We start from the raw sequence: 22,116 nt of genomic DNA, 5'->3' as shown, positions 1-22,116 counted from the left end.
ATTTTGAGGGCCTTGGGTCAAAAGTAATATGGGGGCCCCGCTAGGGACAGCTTTGAATTTATTATCCAATTTCAACTCTTTCATGCCCCCTGTGGCCAAGTCACTGAGAGTGTATAGGCACACTCATCTAAATGTGTTTACATATAATATTCAGGGACAGTGATGTATTTTTCTATATTCTAACACAGCAGCAGCTCGCTAATATTATTGCAAATACTTTCTGTGACACCCTCCTAGGACTCATACGTGAGGTCCTGTTTCTATCTAAAAGAAACTTTTTTATGGATGTTGCATGAAATACAAGCACAACATTTCTCCGCAAAATGTCTGCAATAGAGTCTCACAAATCACCCACATTCAAAATACATTAAAGGAAAACGGTATTTAAAGCAATCTGTTTAAGAAGGATTCAAGGTAAATAGGGCATGGGTCTGTAGAACTGAGCTGGCTCTATCAAGGGGCCCCCTATAAGGCTGGGGGCACTGGGCCAAAGCCCACTGACTTTGCCCATGCCTTAAAACCTCTGTGGTTTCTGTAGTCTCCCTGCTGGTGGGTTTATGATGACACAAGTGCATTTGCTGATGGCAAATCGATTGAGTTCGGCTTCGCGTGTGTAGATAACTCTTTAAACAGAAACTTGCGCTTCCCACTCCCTCACCTGACATTAGCATTAACCCTGACTCGCCACCCACCCACGTGAGTAGAGCTCAGCCGACAATATCTCGCCATGACACCGAGGATAGTTTTATCCTGTGTACACAGGGCTTGGCAATAAACAACACCGCGTGGAGCCAGGGATGCAATCCCAGCGGGCTCAGCAAAGGTCTTATCTGGGCCATATAACCATAGCATGAGACAGCAGAGAGTCGAGGTGCATGCTGGGATAGGGAGACAGGAACACGCCAGGGTTCTAACATCCGCGCGCGTCCCGTGACACCTGAGGGTTTCCAGGCCAGCGTTCCACCTGGACGCGGCCTGCCTGGCGCGAGAGGCGACCTCGGCAGTGAATGACCCCGAGGTGACTTGGCCTGCTCCCCGGGTGCTGCTCGAGAACAATGAAGCTTTGTGAAGCCATGATGGACATGGGCATGCCCGACTACTCCGAGACCCTGGACTCGTCGTACACCATGCTGGAGTTTGACACCCTGCGGGTGCTGCCAACCAACGCAGGTAGGTGCTTTTAACGTATTACGTATCGTTTTAGTATAGCGCTAGTGCACAACTTCGCAGCGCATTTAAACACGGTGGAATCCAGGATAACAAGGATGGTTATTTACAATATGTGGGTGTCCTGTGGGGAGTGGGTAGTCCGTTTGGGTGCCGGCGTACAGCCTATTGAAAGAGATGCGCCCTAATTTTTTTTATAAAACTGTCTTCAGTGTGAAGGGGTACAGGAAGGAAATTCTACGAGCAGGTGCATGACCGTTCAAAGGTCTCCGGGCGCAGGAAGAGCCGGTTTGGGGAAGTGGACCTTGGGCGTCCGGACGGGCGGGTAGGCAACTACCAGCTAGTAAAATGAGAAACTTTAGTACAGTTTTTCTGGGCATGGCGGCACTTGTAAAGGTTGCAGCTTGCACAGGTGTGTGGCGTAAAAGTCTAGTTGCCACATTGGGATCATCACTACAGAGGGTTGAAAGTTCATGCTGTGTGTTTTTAAAAATAGCACCCTACAAACTAATGTGACAATGTCCGCTTTAAAACGCAGGTCCGTGCCAGAGTGCCTGTACTTTGCACTTCTCAAGCCAGATCAGGGAAAATATTGTGTTTTTGTCTGCCCGTTGGTCCTGCACTGGGGCAATTAATTCATTTGGGATATGGCGCATTTGATTAGTAACTTGAAACAAGCGTGAAAGCACGAATACCAACCCAAAGCCAGCCGTTGACCCACCAGAGCACGTCTTAGTTCCTTTGCCACGCCGAAGCAGCTCACGTAACACGGAGTTCATTCAACCCAGTACCTCACCACGGGAGCGGCTTTAATGTTTCTGTTTCATTGCTTGAGTTCGACCTGCCATCATCGAAAGAAAGAACACAATTATTATAATTGAATTGAAAATGTAATATATAAAGTGCTTTGCAACAAAAGTGCTATACAAATTATTATTATTGTTATTATTTTTGGTTTGGTTTAGTGAGGCATTTGTTTACAGACACTACCATAAAAGCGCGTATGTGATGGCTCTCTTATGCGCTCGTTAGTGAGAAATGCGTGATATCTCCGAGTCATAGCTTTCAAATATAGTGTTTTCATTAAGTCGATGCAATGCCTATCATTTTCAGTATGGTAATTATAATAACACATTTATTGTTTGCAACACTATTACAAGCGCTTTGCAAATGTTTGATTATCATTTAATTATGGTAATTCTATGAACACCTATATATCCCTTTCACCTCATCAGTGTAATTTTTTTTTGTGTAAGAGCAAATTCTAGAAGTATTGCGGTGCAGACAGTCCTTCCTATACGTCACTTGCACAGAAAAAGCGTACGTGAAATTTGGCTGAATCTCCCTTTTATGGCAGCCACGGAAACACCCACTCGCCCTACGGACAGGGGTCCATTCTCCTGTATCACCACGAAGTTCATAACACTGCACCTGCATGTTTACTACTTTGCATGATTTACACATTTCAGGAATTCACAAAAGTCTCTGGGAGTATCCCTGTAAACCTACAACAGTCACAGGTTTTAAGACTACACCTGGACATCTTTCCAAATTTGTTTTAAGCAGAGGACGTTTCACATGAGCAACCGAACATAGTGTGCATTTGCGCGTGCATCATTATCTCCCTGGGAACAATATTTTTCGTTGCAGAGAAATTCTTTCCTCTAAACCCTCTCCAATGTTTCCAGATGTAATCGGATTTACTCCTGTCCTTGGCATAGGTACATCGCAGTTGCAGAGTAGAACTGGTCATGGAGAAGTTTGTGAATGCCTGTATACTTGAGAGTTTTTGTATGTCTCCAAACTGTAAAGGGTATCATCTTCGGAGATTGCACACTTCCCACACTGAAGTGAAGATGTATCCGTGTACAATATTATTCCATACTGAAGTAATATCACACTTGGGTAAATCATTTAAGAAATGAAAATTCAGCTTTTGTGAATGTCTTGCACTCAAAAACCTAGCCACGTGTGCTTGTCAGTTAAACGTACTCATGCAAATGCTTATTGAACTAGGACCCCATGATTCTTGCTCTCCCCCTTTTTTGTAAGTTATTTTGATCAAGAGTGGAAGAGCAATTAATTCACTTTTGGAACACAAATCTGTCACAAAATTGTTACTGAAGTTGCTCTTATAGTTCCCACAAATTACTTTCTGACCTTCAGTATTAATGCAATTAAGGCTGATGATTGGTTGATCACTAAACTGTGTTTTGGTTAGCCCGGTTGTTTGGCATTTGCTTCCATCAAGGAGATCATGAGAATACAAAGCATGCTATTGAGCCGAACAGTAATGTTGAAGATGCATCGCCCTCCATGGTAAAACATGCTAAGACGGCAGCACACGGTCAGTGCTACCAAGGGGCACTAAGTCGAGGGGCATTTTAGGCCAGTCTTGGCCTTTTAGTCAATAGCACTTTGCTGCAGTGTGCATGCTGGGACATGTGTGTGCAAGCTTTTAATGGAGAATGATTAAGTCCAAATTCCAGGATTACTAGTATGGTTGAATATAAGGAGGGTTTTGTTGGTGGTATCATGCACCCCATGGAGCTACTTTAATGGACTGGTGTGAATGGTACAGTGTATTTGAAGCCATGTATATTCAACGAATGCTTTGCAGGCTTTTGTTTTAACATTAGTCAATGAGGTGCCACTCTAGCAAAGCTGTCTCTGTGTTCAACCGGGATAGATCCTCCCCTCCTGATGAATACATTGTGAGGTTGAAATGATGGGGTGGAGGATCTAGGGAGATTGTGCAATTCATAGAGACCTCAACTTTTCCATGGTCAAAAGTTAGTGTTTAGGTGCAGTGGACCAGGACCACATGAGTGATGGGTACCCAACCATGAGGCATGAGACTGCTTTAGATTCTACATTCACACAGACTTTACCACTTATTTATTTCTTATAGATTTGTGGCCGTGACCCGAAAGTGTCAGAGCACTTTACAGAGCTGAGATTGGACAGTCCCTTTACAAAATATGTAAGCAAAGAACCTCCATAAAGGGACAGTGACTTCTACCTGTTTCAGCCCCTTCTAATGATTAAAAAGCTCCCAAAGCCCCAGAATGTATACGGGCATCTAGACCAAGCCACAAATATATGAGACCTAAACCATAAAGAGACACCTTTGAGGGCTTTATTTAAGTACTGACGGTAATGAGAGAAGGGTTTGATATACATGGACCAGGTATCTCTTTATGGTCTTGTATATTTGTGACTTGGTCTAGATGCCCTTATACATTAGGTTTTTATCCATCACCTTGATTTAGAGCTTTTTAACATGAAATATTTTTGCAGGATTAGTTTGTTTTATCTTCACAAATTGCTGATCACAAAGTCACTATCATTGTCTATAGGTCCACCATGTGCATGCCTTTGCACTTGCACATTTTGTCACGTTTATATCTGAATTAAGCTTGTGCACACCAGTTTTATGTATGGTGTCACAATGGCTATTGTTTATTTTATTATTTTTTGTTCATTCAGCCTTGAGAAAGTCCCGGGACAATTGCCCAGTTTGTGCGACGAAACACTTGCCGGCTGATCAGAAAGAAAAGAATAAAAGAAAGAGAAGATTTCTGAAACTGTGCTAATAATTTGTGTACACTTGCATTGGTATTTAATATTACTCTACAGACGTGTGCTGAGGATTTTGTGTATTTTTATGTTTTGCATGTCCTATAAGTGACAAACAGCCTATTTCGTTTTTCACTTCTGTGAGGCCTACTACTCTGATAGGTTAGCATTGGGAATTCTTTAATACATACACTTCAAGCTGTAATTGCCGACCAGAAAAATGTCACTTTTTCATGTTTCATATGTCTGGAATGGCAATGAAAAATCCTACTTACTGGTAAATTTGGATTTGGCATTACTATTTTAGAAATGCCACTTTTAGAAAGTGGAAATTTCACTAAGCTTATAGCTCTGTGTGATTTGCAGTCTGTATCCAATACATGTCTGGGCTGGATGACAGCTACCCTTTGTGCATTCCCTCTAGACAGCCACAACACAGGAATGATAGGTGTGTCTGAATACCCATCTACATACATCTGTAATCTGATGGCCTTGCCTGGGCAGGATGGAAGGGAGGGGCTAACATTTCACTTAAATAGGCAGTGTCCTGTCCCCACACAAAGGACTGATTACCCCTCACAGGTAGCCCGGCAGATAGGACGAGGCTGAAAGGGATACTTGTGCACTTTAGAGAGCTGCTTTGAAGTCACCCCCATATCAAAGGCACTTTTTGGTTAAGTAATGGGTCTCTGACTCCTTATAATCAGACAATACCGGACTTGTAACAGGAACTCCGCCAGAAGTGCTGCAGTTCTACTTGAAGGATTCAACTGGACTGCTCATCTGGAAGGCCTGTTCTTTGTTTTGTTGTCCTGCTGCTTGCTTCTCTCTGGCTTTGCTAAAGGAGACCCAAACTCCGCCTTACCTCCAAGGGCTTGTTGGCTTGCCTTCTGTTTAAGAAGTTTCAGGGTCATAAAAGACTTAATTTCCCCCCTTGACACTGGTGCTGGACTCTGCCACTCGTGAATCGTACAGCCCAGTTACACACAGGTCAGCTCTTCGCTCTCCGATCTGCAAAGTGGCCCCATAAAGGTCAAGGCTGCACTTCTGACCTGCAGTGAGGATTACAAGGATCAGCGTCCCACGCTGAACGAAATGGCCATACCGGCCTTGAACGCTGCTGCAGCACCGTAGGGATACTTTCCAGCGTGGCTCGACTGCAATGCATTGTCGTAGTTACAAGGAGTTCCCCAGCAATACTTGTTAACACTGCTTCAGTCTTCTTGCCAGCTAGAGTAGCGCCGTGTTCTCCACAGCGCTACTCCAGAGAGGACCAATGACGCATGACCCACCTACGAGGCCCTCAACTCCCCATCAGCTGCCTCTGTGCCTTGCAGTCAGTGCTCGGCACTGTTTACGTCGGCGTCCCCCGCCTGCAAAGGCATGGTGCTCAGCGGGGTCTGTGGGGTATTTTCAGCCAGCCTACACTCCTTCCTAAGTGGCTCAAGAACTTGCATTTACCCCAGTCCAGAGTGACCAGACTTATAATTTTTCACTACAGTGCCTTTTGAGGCACTGTCTTTATCACAATACTGTGTGTAAATAACTATTCCCATCCCCACATCGGATTTGTGTTGTTTGACCATGATCTAGCATGACGGTCAGTAACTTGTGAAGAATGAGTGCTTTGTTAAGCAAAGTATTTTCATTGACACTTTCAAATGTAATATCTAAATGTCCATACAATGGGTTTTTGTTGTTTTGTTTTGTTTTGTTTATACTATAATAACTTATTTTTATGAACCTGAGTCGAGTCTTTTTGTGGTATATTGGTTGTGTTACTTGCATGTGTGTGTTGCACAAATATTTACACATTGCCTCTTTTGATTAGCCTGAGTGCTCTGTTCCAAGCTACCAGAAGGTGAGCACAGGTAATCACAAAGAGTATCTGATTTACTCTGACTAGGACTGTGGTTCCTGCTTGTACAGGGTACACACTTTGACAACCAGAAACCACATTTCTAACAGATACTGACAGCATGGATGAAAAAGAACCTGCATGAGTGAGATAGGGAGTGTGTGGTGGAGGATTAAAGAGGCATAGGTGGATTCTAAACTATGCACCCTTGATATTGGGGATCAAGACCTTCAATTGCATCTGCTGATGACTTCTGATCAAAACTGTTGGCCCGGCACTTAAGCAAGCAGTCATAGCCTTCTAAGGGAGATATTTGGGAACAAAAGCTCAGGTCTCGACAATCAGACAACAGAACCAATAAAATATTGTCCAGCCTATTGCTAGTCTTTTTAGTGAAGTAAAGTATTATAATCATACAGCATTACTTAACACAAAACAGTGCAATTAGGGGAAAGCAATGCACAGTTAAAATCCTGCAAAAGATTCGAGGTGATACACCCTTCCCTACCAACCCCTCTCTATGGAGTTCCTCAGTGCCCATGATCTGTGGCACCCAAAAAGGGACACACCACTGGTCTGGCTTCGGGCAGTCGCTCCCAAAAATAATTTGTGCCCAACAGTTCAAGGTGCTTTCCCCTTTGTCCAATATTGGTATACACAATGTATTAGTCTCTGTGTATGGCTTTTGCAAGCTTCTCAGTTTCTAGTTCACAATCAGTTCCTATGCCCCAAAGTTATCTGCTTTTAGCAGTTTGTGTCTAGAAGGGTGTGGTATGGATGCCTGAAGGGATCCCACTAATGCAGTATCAACTTTTATAGCTGTATGACCCTAGGTGGTAACGGCCTCACTTGGAGCTTGAATACTTCATGGGATCTCAGAGCGTTAGCCTCCTCTTGCACCTTCCAGTTTTCAGCAGTTGTATCCTCCCTAGGCCATGTGTTGAAGGGACGTGGGCTTGGCAGATGAGGGCCTTGTAGATAACTTTGGCACTTGTGCCTCACTCTGGTTATTTCCATGCCTTCAACAAATGGGGTTTCATGTCCAGGACAGGTTCTCCTCCTATCCGACCAGGACTACATCTTCCCTCTCTCAACAGGCAGGTTTCTTGGCTCTAGACAGTCCCTCCAATCCTTCCACATAAAGTGCATACTTAATATGATGTTTTTTCATTTCTGCGAGACTAGCAGTCACCCACCCTGGTCACAAGGTTGTCCTTTGAGTACTATGTGGAACTCTCCTTTCCTTTATCATGAAGAAACTAAAACTGGTATAATGTGGGGTGCTTTGGATCTGACTTTTATACACCTCTTCCAAACGGGGATGTGGATCAACTGTCTAAGGTTTCAGAACCAATTTGGTTTGGCTCTCTTTCAAATGTCATTTTCAGGCCACTCCCCGGACACAGCCTTTGTGCAAAGTGATAGCATGGGTCTCACAACAGATAGTGGTGGAGCTGCTCCCAAACATAAGTATCCAACACATGAGTAGAATGAAGTGTGCATCCTGCCTAGCAATGTGTTCATCTTAAACAACATAAACTGCATTCCTGACCCTCACCCCTGCCTTCTACCACATGGTAGTGCCCAAGAAGAAATAATCATTATCCTTTTGCTAACTGGAACCTCATGGAATTTCTAAATATTACAGTGTCTCTGTCCTCATCACTTCAGTGTCTGAGTCTCCACCCTCCAGCCACTGGAACTGTCTGGGAAAGCTATCATCTTCCTCCATCTTGTGCCATGTTAAACCAGGAGCATTCAAAACAGATCCCATTGGCCCGGTACTCAGACTCATATTATACACTGAGTGATGTTAACGTACATGTCCTAGACATGTACTGCACATACAGACACATTCACTAATCATATAGAATCTCAGCACAAGTTTCTGGTATTTGCACTACAGCAAACCCTTAAACATGATGGATCAGTAGATTGCACTGTCACTAAAACTGAAAAAAATTTGGTCATACTTCAAATTTACAAAACACAATCCCCTGCCACCACTGCTTTATATATGCAAAAGCCAGTAGTCCACTGCCTAGTAGGAAGGCATGCTTGGAGCGCCCCCTAAGGTGACAGGATGTCACGTTGTGAGGGACAGGCTTGCAATTACTGTACACACACTAGATTAACATGACATGAGGTTCCGGTGGTTTGTGCAGTTCATGTCATTTTTCCCAAACCCCGTTTTGCTTGAGAATCATATTAACGGAACAAAATGCCCAAAATGCACCCATTTCTTTGGTCTGCCTGAGGAACAAATTTGGAATTTTTGATATCCCGATTTCATGTCACAGATAGATTAAGAATGAGGACAAATTGTGTCCCTTTTGTTTGATGAGGGTTGAGTATACATGATGATGTTTGTCACTTTATTAAAAAAAATTTATGTAAAGAGTCTTCCATAGCGCTGGCAAGACTCAAGGGTATCAGAGCACGTTACAACATTTCTAAAGGCATTATCAGTCAATAGCATTAGAGTACAATTGCAGCATTGCGTATCGGACCATTGTGTTTTCATTGAGAGAAGCAAACATAGATTGAGGTAGAGTTTCCAGAATGAGCTAGGATTTAGTTCCCAGAGGATTATGGTACTGATTGAGGAGGAATTCTTTTGAATGTCTCTAAAAGTTCAAGAAGGAGGGTTAGTGCTGATCAGTACTGGGAGAGAGTTCCAGATTTTGGGGGCATTGCCCAAGAAAAGGAAGGGGTTGTGTTAGAGCTTCTTAGATTTCTTTTCTGGCCTGCCTTTGTGAGTTTGGTCGCAAGTTAGGCTGGTTTACCAGTGTAGAGGACTCTGTGAGTGAGGCAAGCAGTTTTGAAGCAGCAACTTGCTTCGGTAGGTAGCCAATTTAGATTTTTAGGGAGGGGGAGATGTGACGGTGTCTTTTTACTATGGTGACCATCCTATCAGCTGCATTTAGTGTGGCTCTGAAGGGGTCTAAGTATTGCTTTGGCCTGCCTGTGAGGGTGGCATTCCCAAAATCCAGTCTGGACAGAACCAGAGTTTGCATGGTGCTTTTTAGGTCATTTGAAGGGAGGAAGGGCTTAATTTTGTTTAGGAGTTGTAGGTCTTTATGCGTGTACTCATGTTCAAGTATGAGCACAGGGTCATCACTAAAGATTTGGCAAAGTTCGTCAGAGTTGTCTTGCAGGTTAGAGTGTCAACGTTATTTAGCCACTCTTGAACCTGGGGGGTCTAGTTGTGGTTTGACTGGAGAAGAAGTTCCATCTTGTTTTGGTTTGATTTAAGGTGGTTGTGTGATAGCCAGTTTTGGACTTTTATGAGAGTCGCGTTGAGCCTGTGTATATTGTCCAGAGAGGATAATGCCAAGTAGAGTTGGGTTTCGTCTGCATAAAGATGGTAGGTGATGTTTGCTTGTCTGAGTATTGTGGTGAGGGGCTCCATGTAGATATTGAAGAATGTGGGTGAGAGGACTGAGCCTTGTGGGACACCTCGGGTGATGGCATAAGTATCGGAAGTCGAGTTGCTTATATTTATTTGTTGGGAGCGGTTTTGCAGAAAAGATGTGAACCATTGCAGAACATTGCAGCCTGCTCCAATCCGTTGTTGGAAGGAGTCCAAAAGTAGCTTGTTGTTGACCATGTCGAAGGATACTTATAGGTCTATGAGGATGAACAGGCAACCTATATTGCCTTTAGAAATGAATGCATATCATCTGCTATATTCTGTATAGCGGTTTCCCTGCTGCATCCCTTCCTAAAACCAATTAGTGTAAATCAAGTGGGTTATTGGTGTCAATGTGTTGGTTGAGTTGGGAGAGCACACATTTCTTGAGAATTTTTGCCAGGAAGAAAAGATTGGAAACAGGACTGAAACTGTTGAGGTCATCTGGGTCTGGGCCAGTTGTTTTTGAGCATGGTGGTTATTTGACCTAGTTTGAGGTAGTAGAGCATATCCCTGTTGCTCATGGAACTGTTTATTTTCTTAGTACAGTGAGGGATTAAGACATGGTTGAGACTTTTCACCAGGGAGGCTGGAAGTGGGTCTGTGCAGTGAGAGGAGTGTTTGATTTTTGCAATCACCTTGAAGATGTCCTCCTCCGTGAGAGATTTGAACACCTTCCAGCTCTTTGGTGCTGTGAGGGACTTGGTTATCTGCACCTGGTGGTGACTAGGTGAGAAGCCGGTTTGGGTGTCCGAGGATTGTATTGGGGTGTTGTTAGCCTCCATTATGGGGGTGATTTCCAGTTGAAGTCTGAGTGTGGCAGTCAAGGGAGAGCTCAATCATCATGATTTTATCATTGAAGAATCTGGCAAAGTTAATACAGCATTCTTTGGCTGGTTTGGAGGTCTGTTGTTTGATGATGTTGAAAAGCTGTTTAGGGCAATTCTTGCTTTATGCTGCAGAAGAAGGTGGCTTTTTCCTTTAGGGTGTGAGTTTTGTATTTTCTACATTCCATTCTGAGTTTGTAAAGATGGGTTTGCTCTCCAGAGTCTTTCTGCAGCTCTTAATTGTCTTCTTTCAATGTTGAGGTCTTTATTGAACCAGGAACTTGAGGGAGTGTTTCTAACCCTTTTTAATTTCAGTTGGGTTACTTAGTACAGGACAGCAGTCATCGTTGCATTGTAGTGAATTGTAAGCTCATCCGTTGTGAGGTTGTCTGTGGCGTGGGGAGTAGTGACATCCTTCTTTCTTCAAAATCGGTTAGGGGAATCTAATTGATGTTTCTATACTGTTGGCGAGTTTTCTGAGATTGGTTTGGGGTGCTTCTGTTTGGGTAATGTGGAATAGAATGATGTGGTGATCCAACTAGTCGACTGGAAAGATGTTGTTTATGCTTACAGCTTTGTTGTGTGCTATAATTGCACCTAAGGTTGAGCCTCGGTTGTGAGTTTGCCCCTTGGGGTGCTGGGTAAGATCTTTCCTGAGTTAGAGGTTGTTTATAGGTTTGATTATTGTGTCCTTCCCGTAATTCCAATGGAGATTGAAGTCACCTAGTATTATGCTATTGGCTTTGGAGAGAGAGTAGTGTATTATCAGATCCGGCAGGTGTTCACCAAAGGAGATCGTGTTACCTATTGGGTCATAGAGTAGGTGACATTTCATCACTTTATCTCTTTTTAGCAATATGGCAGTGCTAAGATATTTAAATGTGGGGAAGGAGAAGTTGTCTGTTTCTGCCATAGTGATGCTATTTTTGTAGATGATGGATATGCCCCCAACTTGGCAGCCCTCCCGGTCCTTCTTGATGATGGAAAAACCTGGCGGGACAAGATGGTCAAGGATCGGATATGAGGATTCATTTAGCTATGTTTCTGTGATGAACACAATACCAATGTCATGGTTCAGGGCGGCTTCAGCCGGTTCTGATGCATGTTTGGTTGCTGACCTACAGTTTATGGGCATGCACTTCCTATTTCTGTTTCTATTGAGCATCTGATCGGGGGCTACCATATCTATTTTGATGTAATGTGCTGGTGGTCTGGCAGTACGTGGTGGTTTCAGGTCTCTACCAATTCTAGTGATCACTTGGATGTGCGGTTGTTCAGGGTTGATGTATGTAAGGTTGTATGTTTTTGCTAGATCCATTTCTTCACTCAGAGACATCTTGGGACTTGTTATTTTTGGATTGTGAGATTGGTTGCTGAGAGGAGTTGTGTGCCAGCTGTTTGGAAAGACAGTCGTTCCTGTGAAATGATATACTATGAGGTTATGATACATAAGCACAATCGTAATATAGAGGGTTAGATAATGGCAAAGCGAGAAGGAACCACTGTTAAACCTGTCAGTCCTTAGGGTGGTCCCTCCTTATTTTTCTCCTCTTTTTGCCTTCCATTTTCCTTTTTTGTCTACTTCATTTTAGTGTTGTGGCCTTATGTCTCCGGGCGCCTTGTCACTGCTAATCAGTGCTGAGGCGCAGGTGCACCTTTTCTAAAATGGTGGCCTAGGTAAGCTTCCTAAGATGGTTGCCCTCTTAGGAGTTACCTCAGAGCTTTGGCCCATAGGATGGCAATAGGGGAATCTAGAACCTTCCGGCCTACTCTGGTGACTTGGGTCTAGGCTATATAAGGGTGGACACTGGGCGGCCATTTTGTGCACTGTTGGGCTGGCTGGAGGACAGGCTGTTGTGTTAGGGGGATAGAGCACTGAGGGGATTGACTACTCCTAGGGATTGCTTCCTTGCTGCTGTCGTTGCCCCCCTACCTATAGATCTGGCTCCGCCTTAGATATCATTCATCTGAATCTGGCTCAGGTGTCTCCACATTAAGGAAGGGGGGGCCGTCACACCCCCCCCCCCCCCCCACTGGATTATCCCAGAATAAGTATTGGAGGTCGTGCTGGTTGAAGAGTACTACTCCTCTGAACTGTAGTGGTGAGTGCTTCCCTGAGGGCACTGCCTGGCTGCACCTCTAAAGTAAAGACTGTGAAGACCCCCCCTCTCTCTCTAGCGTAACCATTACTGTCGGGGATACCATGAAGTTGTAAATAGCGAATGCCTGCCCAGAATTACCTGTGCTGAAGAGCGTTGGGAGGACACACTGCCGCTGATCCCTTGGAACGTTTCCGCAGGGGCGCTGCTGTAGAGAGGAGTCGTCCGTCCTGTGTCATTGGGCTGGAAGCTCCCTCCTGCGGGGCACCGCGACTTCCTCTCAGAGTGGGGGACCGGCAATTGGGACGACGCCTGTGCGACCGGCTCTCGCTGAGGAGAACTTCGCTGTGGGGGTTGCACCGCGTTAAAGTGTCCTCCCTCCCACGCATGCCCAGTGGAATGCTTGACTTCCTCACAGAGGAGGCGGCGCCGCACAGAAGTGTCCTCCCTCCCGCGCAAGCCCAGTGGAAGGCTTGGCTTCTTCACGGAGGAGGCGGCGCCGCACTGAAGTGTCCTCCCTCCCGCGCAGGCCCAGTGGTGGGTTTGACTTCTTCGGGGAGAGGCGGATCTGCATCGGAGTGAAGAGTTGCTGCCTGAAGGGGTTCCCAAGCCTCGGCAGCCTTGCCTGGGTACGACAATGGAGGCACCCTCTCTCCCGAGCAGGTCTGGTGTGTGGGCTTGCCTTGTTTGCGAGGGGGCGGATATTTTCGCCGGGAGCCTGTCGGCGAGATGTAAGCTCCCCAAGCTGCCTGTGACGGCTAAAACCATTAATAAAACTTGAAGCCCACAAGTAAGCAGGGATTTGGGGCTGGTGCGGGACACAAACTCTGTGAGATCACAACCGGGCCTGGTGGTTGGCCTACTTTCCTGATTCCTGGTGGTGAGGTAACGTGAACCAGGGGAGCTTAAACTAGTAGAACCATACTACAGAATTTAGGGTCCTGCCAATCATAAAACTACTGCTGGACCTTTACTACAGCTAATCAGAAGCCAGGGAGTTGTAGGTTACCAGACCAAGTACCTGTTTACTGGCCGAAATTAATGCATGTTCTTGCTCCACTGGGGGTATATGATTCTGGTTTCTGTTATATTAATGCATACACCAGCCTTACTAAAAGGGAATATGTAATACTGTTTCATTACCGAAGTAATGCGCAATCTTGTTTCACTGTATAGAAGCACCTGTCTTGCTGCTTGTCTTATTTAAACTGCAAGGTGACTACCTGAAAATTGGAGTACTAAGTGAAAATTGCTGAGCTCATTTCTTCTGGAAGAAAAAGTTCTCTAGCTAATGCAATGCCGTGCTCTTATTGATGCAAATAATCAAATGTGGAAGTGCTTGATGTGTTAAAGTTTTACACTGCTAAAGGAATAAGTCGATCAAAAGATTTTTATAAAGCATCCCATACTTTTCTAACAAGGTGTGGTGTCATTTTTGGTGGAGGGGCGCTGGATTGCTGTGGTGAGTGAACGCAGGTACAACACAGTTACCTCGGAGTTAGGCCTTCCCCCTTTGGTGCCAAGCTACCCTAGTCGGACCGGAAATCCCGGGTCCAACAACCACTAACACACCGATTCCAGTATAGTATATTTTATAGATTTTTTAAACAATAAAGTTAGGAGTAAACATTATACATCAAAACAACATTTGTGCATAGCGTCCCAAGTGACAAAGGGAAAAAAAACCTAAGTGACAATGTGAATATTATATACAAGGTTTCCACAGTTTGTACAAGTCGACCATTATCAAAATAATTCAGTACCCGGACGGGTCCTCATGTGAGAAAACCCTTTTCCTCTCTTCTTAACGTGTGGCACATAATTTTCACAAGGTTGCACAATCATAAATTCAGATGTCCCTTCATCAATAGTCCCGAAGAGACCCCACATTGTTTTAAAGGTCAAAACTCCGTCGACAAACAGAAGAAACAAACCATTTTCCCAGCACATATCATTGTATATAGCTGCTGTTAACAATAAACGAAAGGGGGACCCTGAAAACATAGAATGGGTGGCGAAGACAACAAGGAAATAGCAAGTACCAGAACACACAAAACTTCCCTCACACATATAAATCTAACATTGGCAATAAGTCCATTAAATATAGACTACCACAGACCAAAAATATTTTTATAAAGGGATTTTTAGTTCATATATTTATTAAGATACATCAATCTTCATGATTTTCTATGTATTTTTCTTCAGTTTCTTATACAATGTATGAGACATCACAAACATTCAATAAAACAAGATATGATAATGATAATGATATTTATAAGCCCAGCACAATGATATCGTAGGGCACCTATTAGTAAATGTACATGTAATTAACCCAACCACCACATGAGGGAAAAAACAACAATAACTAACAATGTGCTAAACAAAACAAATAATGACAAAATACAATACATAACAAAAGCAGACAAGAAAAAAAGCACTGGCGCTGCTTATGATTCATTGGTTGCAAGAAATTATTTAGAAGATATCAGTTATTCTGCACATTGAACACCATAGCCACTGGAAGATGTACGTACTACCTGCGCTCACCTAATTCCTCCTTGTATTGGAATTCATCTTAAACCAATGCTTTACTGTGAATGAAACCCAGTATCTATTTGAATATGGGTTTACAGCCAATATATGGTTATTTCTAAAATAAATGAATAAATAAATTGTGCCCTGAAGAAGGAGCTTGTTGATGTCCATGGGATCTTCAAAACGCCCGTCGGCGCTTCTTTTCTTTTCTGCTTTTGTTATGTATTGTATTTTGTCATAATTTGTTTTGTTTAGCTCATTGTTAGTTACTGTTGGTTTTTTCCTCATGTGGTGGTTGGGGTGGTTACATGTATGTTTACTAATAGGTAACCTACAATACCATTTTGCTGGGCTCATGTCTTGTTTTATTGAATGTTTGTGATGTCTCATGCATTGTATATGAAAATGAAGACAAATGCATACAAAATCATGAAGATTGATGTATCTTGATAAATAAATGAACTTAAAATTATTTTATAAAAAATATTTTTGGTTTGTGGGAGTCTCTAATTAATGGACTTATTGCCAATTAGATATATATGTGTGAGGGAAGTTTTGTGTGTTCTGATATAGCTGCTGTTCATATGGAATTATTTTGATAATGGTCAACTTTTACAAACTGTGGAAACCTTGTTTATAATATTCACATTGTCACTTAGGTTTAGGTTCTCTTTTTCACTTGGGACACTATGTTTTCACTTGGGACACTATGCACAAATGTTGTTTTATAATGTTTACTCCTAAATTTATTGTTTTAAAAATCCATAACATATACTATACTGGAATCGTTGTGTTAGTGGTTCCTTCGGGCTCTGCCATTATCTAACTCTCTATATTACGATTGTGCTTATGTAGCATAACTCATAGGACATCATTCCACAGGAACCACTGTTTTTCCTATATAACCATTAACATGATTCCTTAGTGAGTAGGGTTCCCCTGTTTCTCTTGAGCTGTTTGGAAGGGTCTGCGATAGATGTAGGGGTCGTTTGGTGATGTTGGTAGAGGGGAGATGTGAGTATTAAATGTATTCGGGATTGGCTTTAAAGTTCGTTGGGATGTTATTGTTTCCCTGCAATACTTTATCAAGTTGTTTTTTTATGTGAATTAGAGACTCCGTTAGATCGATCATGGCCGTAAGGTTCAATGGAGAGAGTGTGGAGGTGTTGAGGAGTGAGTTGTCAGGCGCATAGCATTCAGGACTTGGGGGTGTAGGACATTGGTAGCGTGAGTCGAGTTGCCATATGTTTCTTCCCCGATGGGCATGGGTATGGGGTATGAGTTCTGTGGGCATCTTTGTACTTTTTCAGTCGCCATTTATGTGAGGGCTAATGGTAAGTTGGGTTTTCCGGGGGCAGGTGCCTTTGGGTCATCATTCTGCATGGTGTGGGTAGGGAGGTAGGGAGGGGTGGGTTGGGTTAGGGGGAGTGTTGTTAAGGGGGTTGTTCGGCTGCAGACTTGGACTGGCATTGGTGTTGGGAGCAGGTCTAGCTGCTGTGTTTGGGCTGGCTGAGCAGTCCACATCAAGAGAGTAACGGCTAGAGATGAATTCATATGAGGTTGGAGTATTAGGAGAAGATGTGCAGCTCAAAAGGGTAGATTGTATGATGGAGGAAGAGACTGAATGCAAGCTTTTGGTGTGTCTTCTGTGTGTTTCTCCCTGCGTTAGGACCTGGTGGGGAGGTTGAGTCGTAGAGGGATTGTTGTGGGAATGGGATATGAAGTTACATAGTGTTGGAAATATGAAATCTAATGAGTGAAGGTTGCTGTCATTGGCTTTGATCATGACATTTCCATTTCTGTAGCTAGTTATGTTAGCATTACCTTTAAAGGTGAGTGAGTTGAATACCATCAGATTCTGTGATTGCATGCCTTTTATTACGTGATCTACTTGTCATGTTCGATGGGCATGTGGGACTACGTTCACGCTGATTGAGATCTTCCTCATCTGTTCCAGGATAGGAGTGACCTGGATGAAGGTATACTAAGAAATCTTTGCCTGTGAGAAGCAAAATCACCTCAGCCTTTCACTTGAATGACTCAATCAACAACGTCAAACTATTAACTGATTTCATTTCCTCTATGGGCATTTGCAGTTCTCAACAAAGGCAGTTATTTTAATTTTATGCAAAGTATCAACTGAGATTGCTAGATATTTGTAGATGCATGCTAAACGGTTGCTACTATATGTTGGACACGTTTCAGAGAAATATTTAATATTCAGATTTCTCCTTCAGTCAGGTCTGCCACCCAACCCCCATGGTGACCAATCCACATCTGATGGCCAACCTATCACGCTGTTTGCCAATGGCTGTACTCAGCAGGGTTTGCTATAGTGTCCACCCTTTGACTGTTCATTGTGCCAACCTGTCATGGCTGCCAATCTCCCTTTTGGAAGGCCAAAAACACTCTGCAGTGGGATGTAAATGCAGAGCCTAGCAGTGGGCCAGGCTCTATTCCCAACTCTCATAGGCAACAAGTGCATGATGCACTCCACCCTTGGCCCCAGGGACTGGAATTTTCCACCATAAGCATAGAGACAACTTAGGACTACAGGTAAGATTTGAGTAGCTACCTGAAATCTCCAAGATGCTCGATCCAGCACCAGCTTAGAGGAAGAGTTTGACAATACAGAAAGATCTACCCAACTAAGATCCTAAACATCAAGGAACAGCAGTGAACTGGACTGGAAAGGTCACTTGAATTGCTGGACAACATATACCAAAAAAGACAGTAGGGACGGTTCCATAGAAAACTCTGTGAGAAAAATAGTAAAACAGCATGCAGTAAACCTCTAGAACGTTGTCAAATGTCCTAAAATTATAAAGTAGCCAGACTGCCATGTTCTAAACACCTACACTTCCTACACTATGAGGGAAAGTAGAGGATGTTGCCGTAAGTTTGAGATCCTCATCTTCCCAACTGTACTTGCACAATCCCCCTGGAGGATCTAGCACTATCTCAAATGTATTACTAGTGATGTTGACAGGAGACATTTCCAGTCTTTTTACTAGTGTGCATCTGGCCCTGCACCATGTGGCCTAAAATCTCTCACCCACATAGCGGGGCACGCTTCATCACAGGAGTATTCATTTATCACCGGGGAAAGCAATCTTTTTGCTGCCTTCAGCCATCCAACATGGAGTACATCTTGTCCCCTGCTTTCCTATAGTGACACGATGTCTGGTAACAACAAAGTAAATATACCATGAATCAATGTAAAATATATGGGGGTGGGAAATACAGAAATTATTAACGTCCCCTTGTTACTTTGCCAACACAGGAAGATACTAAATTCTACTGTTCATGTCATGAAAAATGTGTCCTCGTGTTTCAGAGCTCTCCGAACAATCTATAGTCACCAGGACTCAGTTGTGTGTAGAATAGACCAAGGTATCTCAGTTCAGGTCACTCAGAAAGCAAAAATAGGAGTTGTGTTCGCTTTTGTTTCCAGGTTGACCTCCCTTGAGCGAGCTCCAGGGTAGTACAAGGCTTTCTCTTTATTTAGTGAGGCAATACCCTTATACAAATTTTCTGTAAGTGTATGAAAACCTCCACAGAGCTTCCTTATCACCTGGCATTTAATGACCTATTTATGTGCAGCTGAGGATAGTTTCTATTACGTATACTGCTTATGGGGTATGAATTTTGATTGTGATCTTTCATTCATGTCTATGGTTTATTATTTCACATTTTGCTCTGTGATTACTGTGTATGTGAAAGTAGTACACTGATAACCTCGGGTTAAATGAGCATAAGTAAAGCACAGATAGTGTCCATGCCTTGCCTGCACTGTGGAATGAATTAATTATGGAAATGAGGTCCACATTTTCCTGTGCAGTAAATCTCTTTCAAACTGATAACTTAAAATCCATCTCTCTGTTGCACAAACAATAATTTTAAGTGTGGCTCACACATTTGTCTCTTGCTGAAAAATAATGAACTAGCCTAGAATCTCACTATACACTCACACCTTTCAAAGTGTCCCATGACATGTGTGGAAACCCGTGCAGGTACAGGTTGAAGGCAACATTACATATAGTGCCTCTTCAGACACGCACACTTTTCAGCTGTCACGCAACTGACAATTCAGTGATTCTGTGGGCATATTTCCCCCAACTCCATAATATTGTGTTGAATGACAGAAGCACACATGGATAACCCACGCATGCCTGAACAACACGGTTGCAACAACAAATGCATCTTAACCATTCATTCCTTTACCACACATACCTTTACCATGCATGCCTTTACAACCAATTTCGGCATGAAGGGATATGTGTGGTAAATTACCACTATTGCACAAAACAGGGAGAGGGGGATCAAAGGGAAAAGAGTTTTAAGACCTACTACCAGTTCACTTCCCCAGCTAAGTACTATGAAAAACGAAAACAGAACTAGTAAGGTCTGACAGCCAAATAAATTGGCCACACTAACATGAAATACACTATGTCAGTGAGTGCTATAATTGCCTCTAAACAGGGTAACAAAGTGCGAATCACATGTGTGAGAAGGATAAAGTGTGATCACGGACTGGTCAACAAAATCCAGAGCAACTTATAGTGGATAACCATCAAACAAACCAAGTGATCAGTCATATCATTTGATCGTCCATATTGATTTACTGTTCACAGTCTGATACAGTAGCAACACGTTAGAGCAGTGGCCCTGATGAAAGCCAAGGGACGTTTAGCCCACTAGGCAGAAACATGTCGGTCCTATTAATGACAGTCATTTATTCCATACTGTCTTTTGCACTGTTCCTGTTCTTTTAGTTAGGGGATGTGCCTTGTTCCCAATAAAGAGTAGTTTTGACACATAACCCTATTTTAGATTCACCACGTTTGTGTTATGTTGCACTGTCTTTTCACCACTTCCAACCATCACTAACTGGCCAACAATCGATGGCTCACCACACACTGTGGACCTGATCCAGTACTAACATCTTACTGTGTGGCATGAGGTCTAGATGATCTAAAGACCGGCCTGGTCACAGTGTGGACGATCAAATGATATGACTGATCACTTGGTTTGTTTGATGGTTATCCACTATAAGTTGCTCTGGATTTTGTTGACCAGTCCGTGATCACACTTTATCCTTCTCACACATGTGACTCGCACTTTGTTACCCTGTATAGAGGCAATTATAGCACTCACTGACATAGTGTATTTCATGTTAGTGTGGCCAATTTATTTGGCTGTCAGACCTTACTAGTTCTGTTTTAGTTTTTCAAGGTAAATTACCACTACCCGACCTACCCCAGAGCCCTAAAATTGACCCCGCCCTGTCCTTAAAAATACCGCTTCCCCCACCCTGAGGACTTAAACCCTGAACCCAGCCCCCGCCTTGAGCCCTAAAACTGACCCCTGCCCTGACCGTAAAATTATTCCTTTCCCACCCTCTACCCTGAGGCCTAAAACCCTGCCCCCTGCCAAAATGACCCTGACCCCCTGAGCCCTAAAACGAAACCCCTCCCCTGAAAACTGTCCCTTCCCCCCTCGCACTGAGCCCTAAAACCCGGCCCAAGACCTTAAAATTACACTGACCCCCTTCACCTTGAGCTTTAAAACCCTGCCCCCTTCCAGAAAAAATTATCCCAACCCATCCGCCCTGAATCCTAAAACTGACCCCCATACCAAACCCCGTCAACCCCAGCCTCTCTTCGCTGTCCGCGTCTGGAGCTTCTTGTCCCGACGCTTCCTCTTCCTCTCCCCGCCCATCCGGGCATCTAGAATTCTATCTGCCTTTAACCACGCATATGCATGGTGAAGGCAGAGGCATGGTGAAGGCAAGCATTGTTCCGCTTGCGGGGAAGCGGCACCCCTGGCTCAGCCTGCATTGTAAAGGCCGTTCCCCCAAAATATAGGTATCATGTTGAATAAGGCTCCTGGCTAAAATCCTGGCCCTGCCATATGGTGATAATTCTTGGCATATTTTGGGTACCCCTGGCATGATCATGCCCAGCCTTGGTATATAACTGTGACATTGGCAGAATGGAGACAATTGTGACATAGTGTGGGCATCCATGGCATGACAATGCCCATTCCTGGTTTAATTGTGACTATGGTATACTAGTGATAATTCTTGGCATATTGTGGGCATCCGTGGCATGATGGTCCTCACTCACGGTTTATTATGGGCTGTGGCATAACCATAGTAATTATTAGCACATGCTGGTCATCCTTGGGATAACATATATGTGCCTATAAGAGAGCATCTATTCATGTGCAACAGTGCGACATATGTGTACTTATGACTGGGGCTCCAAACAAGTATTTACTAAGCAATTACTTCAGGGCATAAACATTTTAATTTTTTCAGGAAATGGATACATTTCGTTGTGGATAATTGAGTTTATTTTCAAAATAAAATGCTTATGTTTTAAAGCAAAAGTTCATGAATTTATAAGCGGGCATTTGGGTACAGTAAGATTATTTTTTTAAACCTGAATTGAAAGCTAGTATACAAGTGATGGTCACCACTGCTGTCTGAGTTCTTTATCTTTACAACTGATGTAGCCTGTTGGCTGTCGAAAGTTAAATGGGTTCCAGAACCTCAGTAATAGTACTTCTTTATGAGCCTGTACATTCTTTCTAGCTCTTTGACAACAGCCGGGATTGTACGATGTAGATGATGAT

The 22,116-nt window shown here is 43.5% G+C and overlaps 1 protein-coding gene across 1 annotated transcript in view; it reads left to right on the top strand.

The window, feature by feature from the left end:
* The first annotated feature begins 644 nt into the window (after positions 1 to 644).
* Positions 645 to 22,116, top strand: part of LOC144799349 (hepatocyte nuclear factor 4-beta-like) — a 307,123-nt gene continuing 285,651 nt past the window's right edge. Inside the window, exon 1 of the mRNA XM_078670608.1 lies at positions 645 to 1,170. Within this exon, the coding sequence (XP_078526734.1) occupies positions 1,056 to 1,170 (115 nt within the window). The 5' untranslated portion in view covers positions 645 to 1,055. The remainder of the gene's footprint in view (positions 1,171 to 22,116) is intronic.

The sequence above is a fragment of the Lissotriton helveticus genome, chromosome 12 (assembly GCF_964261635.1).
Source record: "Lissotriton helveticus chromosome 12, aLisHel1.1, whole genome shotgun sequence".
Taxonomy (NCBI): domain Eukaryota; kingdom Metazoa; phylum Chordata; class Amphibia; order Caudata; family Salamandridae; genus Lissotriton; species Lissotriton helveticus.
This window is presented reverse-complemented; position numbering and strand designations above follow the sequence as displayed.